The sequence below is a fragment of the Protopterus annectens genome, chromosome 2.part0, assembly GCF_019279795.1.
Source record: "Protopterus annectens isolate FY-2018-M chromosome 2.part0, PAN1.0, whole genome shotgun sequence".
NCBI classification, from domain to species: domain Eukaryota; kingdom Metazoa; phylum Chordata; order Ceratodontiformes; family Protopteridae; genus Protopterus; species Protopterus annectens.
The window spans coordinates 1,108,410,608-1,108,423,028 of NC_056728.1; the positions used below are offsets into that span (position 1 = coordinate 1,108,410,608).

The 12,421-nt window shown below is 44.3% G+C and overlaps 1 protein-coding gene across 1 annotated transcript in view; it reads left to right on the top strand.

Moving 5' to 3' along the window:
- Positions 1-12,421, top strand: part of PPA2 (inorganic pyrophosphatase 2) — an 840,704-nt gene that overhangs the window by 304,132 nt on the left and 524,151 nt on the right. The window contains exon 8 of the mRNA XM_044060377.1: positions 8,623-8,749. Coding sequence (XP_043916312.1) covers positions 8,623-8,749 — 127 coding nt within the window. The remainder of the gene's footprint in view (positions 1-8,622; positions 8,750-12,421) is intronic.

A 12,421-nucleotide genomic window follows, 5' to 3' on the forward strand; every position in this document is an offset into this window, starting at 1 on the left:
AGTCCTGCTCAATGGATCGCTTAGGGAAGCGAGTTTTTAGTTCAGCGACCTTTTCGGTAAGGTCCCTGAACTGTATGGCACACGTTATCAGGATGCAGCGGGATCTTATCAAAGAATACGCTGCCTCCCCCCCTGAGTCCATGTCGGTGTAGGACAAACAGTTGTACTCCACCCCAATGGCCACTCTGAGATCCATTTCGAATACCTCTATGCGGCTATTGTCCCACGCCACCAAGAGGGCCGCTAGAGCTAGCGGAGCGGGCCTAGCCATGAGACGTCAGGCCTGGCTCTGACATTGTGACTTTGCAGAGCCCTTTAAAGCGTCCTTTGCGAATGCCCCTTTCGATGGTTCTGCCCTGTTTGGCAAGACGGTTCGTGAGATGCTAGTCCAGAGCGAGAAGGACGGGAAGACGTTGTCTGCCATCGGAGTCCGCTTTTCTGCTCCCCAGCGGTCCTTTTCGAAGAACCAAAAGGGTCAGAAGAAGATGTGGTTCCGAAAATCGCAACATTCCCAACCCGCTCCGGACAACCAGTCCTTCCATGGCAGAGGAGGACAGGGAGGACGCCGCCCCAGGGGCAGAGGGGCTCCGAGGAACTTTGGGTCCAGAGAATCCTTCTCTGACCGGCCCACACAGCAGCCCTGAAGGGTTGCCCGGCTGCTCCACTCTGGAGGCAGTCAGGGGGCGTTTCTCGGAGCACCTAGCGGCATGGGAGTCCATCACGTCAGACCGCTGGGTGCTTCGAATTATATCCAGAGGGTACAAAATTCCAATGCTTCATGTCCCCAAAATCAGGAACCTCCCCGATGTACCACCCGATCAGAGGGAGGCTGCAGCCGCAGAAATCCAGCAGCTGCTAGAAAGAAGAACCATCCAGCCCGTCCCCCAAGACCAGCTCGGATTAGGGTTCTACTCCAGGTTCTTTTTGGTGCCAAAAAAAACGGGGGACTTGAGACCAATTCTAGACCTTTCCCGTTTGAACCTGTCGGCAACCAAGGAAAAATTCCAAATGGTCACTCTTCAATATATTCTCCCCCTCCTTCGGGAGAACGATTGGATGTGCTCTATAGACCTCAAGGATGCGTACTACCACATTCTAATGGACAGACGATCCAAGAGGTTTCTCCGCTTCCGGCTGGGAGCCAGTCACTACCAGTTCAGGGTCCTTCTCTTTGACCTCACCACAGCCCCCAGGGTGTTCACCAAGGTATTAGCAGTGATAGCGGCCCACCTGAGACTCCAGGGAATGCAGGTCTTCCCGTACCTAGACGACTGGCTCCTGACCGCCCCAACAAGGCATCTACTTTGCTCAGCCAGAGATTACTTTCTAGCCCCCCAATTAGGCATCACGATCAATGCAGACAAATCTTTCCTTGCTCCGACACAAGTCATAGAATTTATAGGAGCCAGAATAGACACCAGAGATCTACGAGCCTTCCTGACGTTGGAACGACTACGGAATTTGCAACTTCAGGTGCGGGCCATCCTCCAGTCAGAAGCCCCACCGGTGGAATTGGTCCTAAGGGCACTGGGCTCCATGGCGGCAGCGATAACGCTCCTTCCATGCGCCCGCCTGAAAATGAGGGTACTGCAGTGGACCCTTCTAGTGCAATGGCCTTTTCAGTTTTTTCCCCTCCATCACCCCATCGCTATCAGCAAGGCTTGCAGGAGGGCCCTGTTATGGTGGCTTCATGCTCCGGATCTCCATACAGGCCGACCCTCCTGCACTCCTCCCCCTCTCGCCATGGTGACCACGGACGCCTCCTGCCTCGGGTGGGGGGGCATTATTCAGGCAGGACAGCCCAAGGCACGTGGAACGATACAGAGACCTCCCTGCATATCAACGTTCTGGAGATGAGAGCGGTGCTGTACGCGTTGCAAGCACTTCAGAATCTCCTCCCCGTAGGAACTATTGTAATTCAGTCGGACAACATGTCTGTTGTCTGGTACATCAACAAACAGGGGGGAAACCAGGTCTTACCCTCTTTGCTGTGAAGCCATGAGAGTGTGGGAATGGGCGATTTCCACCAACCGCTTTCTGATTGCAACGCACATTCCGGGGTGGGCCAACATCCTAGCGGACAAACTCAGCTGCACCATTCTTTTCCCTTACGAGTGGTCTCTCAACCCACTAGTAGCGAAGCAGATATTCGCAATATGGGGCAACCCTGCTGCGATCTCTTTGCTTCTCCCTCAAACACCAAATGTGACAATTTCTACGCTCTGATTCCCCCTCCAGGAGAAACTCCAAGAGACGCTCTGGTGCATGCTTGGCCACCCGGTCTACTGTATGTCTATCCTCCTCTACCCCTGATGCTACAACTCTTACAGAAAGCCTTGCGGTTGGGGAGCAGGATGATCCTCATTGCCCCATTCTGGCCTCGGCAGACCTGGTTTCCTTACCTATGGTCTCACCTAGTGAATCCCCCCCCTGGATTCTGGATCCCAGTCCGGATCTAATCTCCCATCCATCGGGCTTGTCGACCCCAAATCTGGACAGTCTGAAGCTGACAGCTTGGTTGCTCCAGTTCCACTCATAGTCAGGACTCCCGGTATCTCTTCACCAGTCAAAGCCACCCTCGTGGCAGCACATAAACCTTCCACCAGGAAGGTGTACCGCAGTAAATGGAAACGTTTTTCCATCTGGGCGGAGCATCATAATCTAGATCCCTTTACTGCCTCTCTTTCATCCATACTAGACTTCCTAACCGGACTTTTTCAGGAAGGCGCTAGTTGCTCAACCGTCAAAGTACAATTGGCGGCCATCTCTCATTACCATGTGGGACATGACACAGGGCCCTTGATGTCGGCCAAATTGTGTAAAACCTTTCTCAAGGGTACTTTTCTGCTCAGACCCCCTATCAAAGAAGCCGTACCCCCTTGGGATCTTTCACTAGTTTTTCAAGCCCTAACTGCTCCCCCTTTTGAACCTGCCGCTTCAGTGGATCTCAAATACTTGTCCTGGAAAACAGCATTCCTTGTAGCCATTACTTCAGCGAAAAGAGTTTCGGAACTTCAAGCCCTTTCTGTGAAGCCTCCTTACTTGATTTTTCATCCGGACAGAGTGTACCTCAGGACCAATCCCTCCTTCCTTCCCAAAATAGCATCAGAAACCAATATAAATCAGTCCATAAATCTACCGGTCTTCTTTCCTAAATATCAGAATAAAGGAGAGTACAAGCTGCACTCATTAGATGTTCATAGGCAGCTATGTTTTTATATTCATAGGATGGCTGGTCACAGGCAATCCGACCAGCTGTTCATTTCCTTTGCCAAATTCAATTTGGGGAAAGCAGTCTCAAAAATCACCTTGTCACGCTGGATTTCCCAATGTATTATTGTAGCGTACCAAGCTTCTGGGAGACCCGCTCCTGGAGGAGTTTGCGCACATTCCACTCGTTCTATTTCTACTTCTGCTGCCTTCAAATCTAGAGTTCCATTGGATGATATTTGTTCGGCAGCCACTTGGGCCTCATCTCATACCTTTATTAGCCACTACAAACTGGACGTTATTTCTAGAGGGAGAGCATCCTTTGGCTCTGCGGTGCTCCGCAATATCCTTCCATGATAGCCACCCAAGATTCAGGTAGCTGGGGACTCTGTCCCACAGGTTGCTGACAAATGAAGTCCCTACTTCAGATTAAGAAGTTATGTACTCACCATAACGTTCCATCTGAGTAGGTGGCTTCATTTGTCTGCAACCATCCCCCCTCCTTCCCCCTGGCCTTCAGAATGCATCTATGTAGGTTGTTGGAATACCCTTTTTGGGTATCTATAGAAGGGCAAACTCGATCTGAGGTCATGGAGGGTTGGCAGGGGATTATGGGTGAGGGGAGGAGCTAGGAGCTCGGATCCATTAGCTATGTAACAAGTTGCCGGCTCGGATCCGATATCGGATCCAAGACCCACAGGTTGCAGACAAATGAAGCCACCTACTCAGATGGAACGTTATGGTGAGTACATAACTTCTTATTTGCTTACTGTTTGTAAGAGTAAAATCAACAAAAAAGCATAGTGTCAGAAGAATAACGCTGTTCTGTGACATTTAATTTGTATGCCAATAAAAATGCATCACTAAAAGACTGGCAAAGGTTGGCAATTTTTTTTTTACAACAGTTCACTTTTAATAATTTCATTACTGTGTTCCTTATATTTTTCTGGGTTTGGTTTGGCTAACTTTTTGTGCTCCCTGTGGAATGACTTTTCAATGTTAAGATTTTTACAAAAGCAGAGTACACGTGATGCTTTACTGTAAAACTCGGAAGGCAGTGTTGACACTTTAAGCATCAAGATGAAATGCATTTTTTTAGTTGCAGAGTTATTAATTGAGCAGAGCTTTTCTTTAAACTCCAGGTATCCATGATAATTCTGCAGTATGCAGGCACTACCTGTACAGCTTTTAGTGATTTACATACCTTTACTTTCACTTCGTTGGAAGTATACAAGAAATTAATGTCTTCAAATCCTCAGTAGAAAATTGCTGTTTTGAAAATGTGTATAGCTTCAACATTCAAATAATTTTGACCCTTGTTTGAGCCTTTGTTTTATAAGGACTGTTAATTGATGGATTTCTTTGAATGTATTGTGTGCATGCCTAGATCACAGAAAATGCCTCTGATTTGTATAGACTGGAGTGTAGTTTATTTTTTCAGGATGGATTTGATTTACTTTGCACTGTGGTATAGTTTAGTTTGAAGGCTTTCATTCTTTTAATGCAAGTCCTTTGTTATTTAAAGTTGATTCACTAATAAGCCATGATAGTGCATTTCACAACGGATAGTACATATAGCTTTAGTTCTGTAATTACCTAGAATGCCACTCTAATTTGAGAAAGAAACATGAAATGAGAATACAAAATAAGTTTGCAGGTCATTTGTTAAACAATGATGCTACAGTTCTAAGTATTTAAATGTCTGATGTGATGGGAGACCAGCAGTGAAACAAGTAAGGATATGGCCGGAGGGTGCAGTCTTGACACTCCAAGACTGTTTCGAGAGTACAGACTGGAGCATATTTAAAGAGGCAGCTACTGTGAATCAGTGTATCAATCTAGATAAGTACAGTGAGTCGGCAATAGGCTACATCTCAAAATGTGTGTATGATGTAACAGTCAGCAGAAACATCATCACATGTGCCAACCAGAAACCCTGGTTGACTAGAGAGGTGTATGAGCTCCTGAAAGCATGTAATGCAGCCTTTAAGTCTGGAGACTGGGATACCATCAGAGCAGCCAGAGCAAATATGAACAAAGGAGTGAGCGAAGCAAAATGTGCCTACAGCAGGAATATCCAGAGTTACTTCTCTGACCCAAAGACTCCAGGTGCCTATGGCAAGGTATCCAGCAAATAGTAGACTACAGGCTCTTATCTTCACACTGTGAGGACAATAAAGAATCATTTAATGTGCTCAATGTCTGCTTCAGCAGATTTGAAGAAGGGAACAAAACAACAATGACAAAAAATGACCACCAGTCAAAATGAAGAGACGCTCATCCTCAGCCCGGCTGATGTCCAGAAGGCATTGCCCAGGGCTAATCCGAGAAAAGCAGTTGGGCCTGACAACATTCTCGGGTGAGTACTCATAGACTGTGCAATTTAACTAACAGATGTCCTCACAGATGTCTTTAATATCTCTCTGAGTCAGGAAACAGTTCCCAGATGCTTCACAAACATGACAATAATACCACTACCAAAGAAGTCACCACCATCATGCCTCAACGACTACCACCCTATAGCCATAACCTCCATTGTGATGAAAAGCTTTGAGATGATGGTCAAAGAAGCAATAGCATCCAAGCTACTTGTGGATCTTGACCTGCTGCAGTTTGCTTGCTGAGCAAACTGCTCTACTGCGGATGCCATAACACTAGCACTTCACTTATCGGTGAACCATCTAGAAAGTAAAAACAGCTGCGTGAGGTTACTATTCATTGACTTCAGTTTTGCTTTTAATACAGTCATCCCAAGACAGCTGGTAAGGAATCTGCTTCAACTAGGCATCAACACACCACTTTGTAATTGGATTCTGGACTTTCTCACGTGCGGACCAAAGAAAGTGTGTGTAGGAAATAACTCTTTGGATAACATTACTCTGAATATAGGAGTTCCTCAAGGCTGTGTACTGAGTCTCTTGCTGTTCACCCTGCTAACACACGACTGCACAGTGAGGTACACCACTAACCACATCATCAAGTTTGCTGATGATACAACTGTGGTGGGCCTCATCAGCAACAATGATGAGGCAGCGTACAGGGCTGAGGTAGAACAACTGATTACCTGGTGTGACAGTAACAACTTAGCACTAAACATGAGCAAAACAAAGGAAATAATTGTGGACTACAGGAAAAACCACAAGGAACATTCTCCTCTAACCATCAATGGAGAAACAGTAGAGATAGTGAGTATTACAAAGTTTCTGGGAGAGCATATTGATGAGGACTTGTCTTGGTCTACCAATACAAATGCCATTGTCAGGAAGGCACATCAGAAGCTACATTTTTTGAGAAGGTTGAGGAGAGCAAACATACCATCAACAGTTCTCACAACCTTCTATAACAGTACAATAGAAAGCTTCCTGACAAACAACCTCACAGTGTGGTACGGAAGCTGCTCTATCTCTGAGTACAAGGCTCTCCAGAGAGTAGTGAAGGCAGCCGCAAGGATCATCAAGACCAGCCATCCATGACCTACAAATGTCCAGATGTCTAGGCAAGGGCCAAATGAAAAATAAAGGAATGCAGCCACCCTGCTCACATACTGTTCACGTACCTATCATCTGACAAGTGAGTCTGTAGCATAAAATGTAGAACTATGAGATTCAGAAACAGCTTTTTCCCACAGGCCATCAGACTGTTGAACTCTGCGCTGACCATCTAGGCCATCAGTTCAGTATGGAAGACTATCTGAAATTGCACAATAACTTGACTGCTTGTCTCAATCCAGTATTAGTGTAATAATCTGTAAGTCGAGCCAATTCACTAGTCATCAGGGGTAGTAATAAGGCCAGAGAAATGTTTTATTATAGTGCAATATCTAATGCTAGTCTGTAACTCACAGTGTAATACTCCATGAATTTCTCATTCTGGGCAATACTCAATGCAAGTCTTTAATGCCGTATCTTAAGTCAGTATTGTGCAATACTCAAGCAAGCAAAGAAATCACTGTATAATAACTGTTAAAGTGAGTTTAATTTATGTGAAATATTAGGATTTATCTATCTAGAACTCTATGTTCCATAGTAAGTAGTTATATGTACTGAAAAATATAGTAGAACCAAACCACAGCCAGTATCCAGAAAAAAAGAAACTTTTAAGGGTGAGTGCTTTCGCAACATATTTTGCTGCTTCATCAGACAACACAACATTTCTTTACTTTGGTATTTAAAATATATTCCAACCAATAAAAACTCCTATGTAGTTAATAATCAATTAAAAGCATTAACAAGACAATTAAAATTTAAAACCATAGATACAAATTGTCATCTTACTAAGTTCCTTGCCTGTAAAACGGGCTTTATGGAAGCCTTATCATTGAGCCACTTCCCCATTGTAGCTTTCATCCTAATTATCCATTCTAATTCAGCTACTTCTGTCCTATTGGTAGCATCCCCTCCCCTTTCATTATTTCTAACTGTTTCTATAACCATAAATCTAAATGTATGTGTACTATCATACTTGGCCACATGTTTAGCCAATGCATTTTTATCTTCCCTCCCCCCCCCCCTGTGTATATCATAAATGTGTTCTCTCATCCTTTGCTTTAACATACAGTTGGTTTTGCCTATATAGTATGAAGAACATACTACACAGTGTGCCAAATAAACAAGATTGCTAGTGTTACAATCAGCAAGTACTCTAAACTCTGTTGTCTTCCCTGTATCAGGATGAACAAAAGTGCTACTGCTATCGATATACTGACAAAAATTACATTGACCTAAGGGCAACTTGTTCCTGACCTGGTGGTGCCATTTCCCTCTGTTCTGAAAGGACAGAAGTAGCTGAATTAGAATGGATAATTAGGGTGAGCGCTACAATGGGGAAGAGGATCAGTGATAACGCTTCCATAAAGCCAGTTTTACAGGCAAGGAACTTAGTAAGATGACAATTTGTATATATGGTTTTAAATTTTAATTGTCTTGTTAATGCTTTTAATTGATTGTTAACTACATAGGAGTTTTTATTGGTTGGAATATATTTTAAATACCAAAGTAAAGAGATGTTTTGTTGTCTGATAAAGCGGTAAAACTTGTCGCGAAAGCCCTCACCATTAAAAGTTTCTTTTTTCTGGATACTGGCTGTGGTTTAGTTCTACTATATTTTCAGTACATTGGCTTTTATTGTTTGGTGGAACCATTTGTCTGCACCACATTCTCTTTTCTCTTTGTGAGTAGTTATATGTGTATTAATGTCTTGTCGTATTTAGTCTATGTGATATCCGCACATTTGAGTCTGGTGATATGGAATTTTGTTCAGTTTTTGCACTTGTGTGATTCTGAATGTCAATAAAGTTTACTTTGACTTTGTCTTTGTTATACATATACAGTATTGCTCAAAATGAAGTTAAGTCTACTGGAACTAGTCTTGAAGTTCCATGTAAACTTTATTACGTATGTTAAATTCTTACAGGTGTGCTCTTGTGGTGAAGTAATTCAGGTGAAGGTCCTTGGTACAGTGGCTCTCATTGATGAGGGTGAAACAGACTGGAAAATAATTGCAATCAATGTAGATGATCCAGAGGCTGACAGGTTTACCAGTAAGTTTTCTTTTCCTTGTTGTAGGATTCTTTCTTTAGATATTTGAAAGAAATGGGAAAGTTTGAGACTTGAAACCATATATCAGCATGCATATGTTGAAAACAGATCTATTACCACCTGTAACATGCTGATGTTCTTCGTGTTTCACTGTTTCAGTCATCACATTTGGGTTATCTGCTTGCAGGTAGCCCTCAGCCTGCCTGAATACCAGAGTCTTGGGATTTCTGCGTCGTATGCTGTCGCTTCTTCCATAACGTCCGGTCGTCAGAGGTATAAAACATGCAGCCAATGCCATTACATCAATCTTTCTTGCTGTGCGGTGCCAAAAGCAGTTCGTAAGTGCTGATCGGCCGACTCCTGAAATTTTCGTTTTCGAGTTTCAGACCTGAAGTCTTCTAAAAGATAAGTACCCCGTTGGGAATCCTTTTTTCTTGCTCTAACTGATATCAGAAAAAAATTAATAATTGTCTTGCCTGTGGAAAGCAAATACCTCATAGAGATTTTCATTCTTACTGCATCACCTGTTTAGGCCCAGACCACGACGTCCCTCGCTGTCAGTTTTGTGCCTTGTTTAACACCTGAACTATTCGTCGTCAGGCTATTTTTGTAGCTAAATATTTTCGCCCTCGATCTCCGTACTCTGAAATGGACTACCGATCTTCTGAAAAAATGTAAGGATAAAGACAGAGACAGACCGCATAGGTCCAAAACTGCTGACAACGCTTCCATTAAGCTAGTCGCCATTACTCAGTGAGGTGCTTTTGCAGCCCCTGATACCCGCTTCTACAGATTCGCAGGCCTCTACCGAGACCCATTCGGAGTCCGGTATGCCACAGGATGCTTCTTCGACTGTGGAACCTGTAGATGTCTCTACCTTGGATGGGTCCGGAGCCGCTGTGCAGGCACCATCATCTGAGGGTGTATTCAGGCCTACCAATTTTCATATTAAACTGACAACTTTGTTTCAAGCCAAAAATACCAAATTCCTCAGGCCTAAAGTTCGCACTACGCCTAGGAAATCAACGACCAAAGTGCATTCTCAGGCCTACATGCCTCAAAAACAAATTATTAGAATGGCTGAAGACCTTATTACATTAATTATGGGAAGCCAGCCTTCCCCCTCTGAGACCTAGAACTGATTTTCCTTCTGATTCTTCTGATCAGGAATACGATATCTCTATTCCTTCTGACTGCCAGAACATACCCTTATCTACCTATGAGGATTCTGATGCAGAGGATTTCATTCCCTCTGCTTCCCCTCTAGAAGATTTTTCTTTTGGTGAAACCTTGCATACCCTTAGGGAGCATTTCCGGTGGGAAAGCCAGGACTTTTCTCAGTCCAAAAAAAGACTCAGGGAATTTTTAAACCTGCCTCAGCACAGGCCTCTAGCTATCCCTCCTGTTCTGGAGATTGTAGATGACGTTTTCTTGGAATCCAGCCTTACCCTGGATACTTTGCCTCCAGCTCTCATGAAACATGACAGGTACTGTAGAGTACCTAACTCTCACAAATTCCTTTTCAAGAATCCTACTGCGGATCCAGAGACCATTTCCCAAGGACCAAAAGGCATTAAGGCTACTACTGCCAAATATCCTACCCCTGCTGATGGATTCTAGGGCTTTAGACAGATGAGGTAAGAAGGTATACACCTCTGTTACTCTGGCCATTAGGGCTTTAAATTGCCAGTTTCATATGTTAAAGTATCAGCAGCATATTATGGGGCTAATTAAACAGAAAATGATGTTGATTCCTGACTGTGCAGAACACAAAGATTTACAAGAGTTAATCCATTCTGCTGAACAAGTTGGTAAACATACTTTGCAATGTGGTTTTGATGCTTTAGAAAAATCTTGCAGGTTTGCTGTCACTGAGTCTGTACTTAAAAGGCATGCTTGGCTTAAGGAACAAAACTTGCCAGATCACGTAAAAGCAAAATGACTGGATGCACCCTTAAACCAAGAGCGTCTATTTGGCAATAAAGCAGAAGTCGTCCTCAAAAGGATGGAGTAAAAAGCTAAAAATATGCAAACTGTTAAAGATTTCTTGCAAGTACAGCCACCTAGATTCAGTAGGCATTGGCCTTCCAAGAACTGGTCCTTTCAGTCCTTTCCAGGCCTTCTCAGTCCAAACCCTTGGGCAGCAGACCACCAAGACTTCAGTCTCAGGTTATGCACAGATCTAAGCAGTGGGGTGCTCCCACGTTCAAAGCAGGGAGTAGTAAGCCACCCCCCCATGGTAAAATTGCACAATGACTTATCCTCAACTCCTCCGAGCCTTGCTCAACTACTTGCACCTTTAGGAGGAAAGCTCGTCCTGCATGCTAAAATCTAGGAATATATTACCCAAGACAAATGGGTTTTAAACATTGTTTCCCTAGGATACAGATTCCACTTCCACTCACTCCCAACCCTAAGTGGATGGCCAGACCTCACCCCAAACCAGGGTGGAGGCCCAAAAGCAAGTACTCTCTCTCCTCAGCATCAAGGCTATTCAACCTGTTCAGCAGAACAAAAGGGACAAGGCTTTTATTCCAGACTGTTCCTGGTTCCCAGAAAGGAAAACTCCTGGCGTCCTATCCTGGATCTGTCTATTCTCAACACCTTTCTGTTGTTTCCAAAATTCAAAATGCTAACTCACCAACAGCTGCTTCCTATGCTAGCCAAGAATTCCTGGCTGGCAAGCCTAGACTTAAAAGAAGCTTACCTGCACATCCCTATAAGGGAATCTTGCAGGAAATACCTAAGCTTCAGGGCAGGCTCATTGCACTAGCAATTTTCTGCACTTCCCTTTGGCTTATCTACTGTGCCCAGGGTATTCACAAAGTGCTTAGCTCCAGCCATTGCATTTTGCAGGCAGAGAAGTATTCAGATTTACCCATACTTGGACGATTGCCTGATTCAGACGGAAAGTCAGGACTTGCTATTACAGCACCTGGCATTTGTAAAGAGACTTCTAACCTCACTAGGGTACCCATCAATGAAAAGAAATCACACCTAGTACCCTGCCAACAGATTGTATTCCTGGGAGCAAGCTTGAACACAACTTCCCAGATAGCATTCCTCACTCCAGAGAAACAAATTTATTTGACAACCTACTTCAACCTACTGGCCACAAAAGCCCAGCTATCTGCAAAGAAAATACTGCAAGCTCTGGGGTTCATGGCCTGTTGCATTCTGTTGATTCCATATGCAAGACTGCGTATGAGGAAACTTCAATGATATCTAAAACGTCTGTGGTGTCAACATTCTCAGGACCTGGAAACAATAATTTCTATCATTCCTTGTCTAAGGGCAGAGTTTCTTTGGTGGGCAGAGGCCTGCAACCACAACAAGGGGCTCCCTTTCACTCTACCCCCTGCCGCCCAAACCCTAACAACAGAAGCATCAGACTATGCATGGGGGGCTCACATGGCAGGGCAGTGCATTCAGGGAAAACGGAACCCAAAGCAGATGCACCTACATATCAATCAAAAAGAAATGTTAGCTGTACAGAATGCTCTGACAGCCTTCAGTTACCTCATTCTTCCAGGACAACTATTGGTAATGACAGACGACAACACCACAGTTATGTGGTACATAAGCAAGTAGGAGGGAACCCATTCCTACCCACTCTGCAGTCTAGCCTTGGCTCTGTGGAACACAGCCTTCAGCAACCAAGTGCACCTACAAGC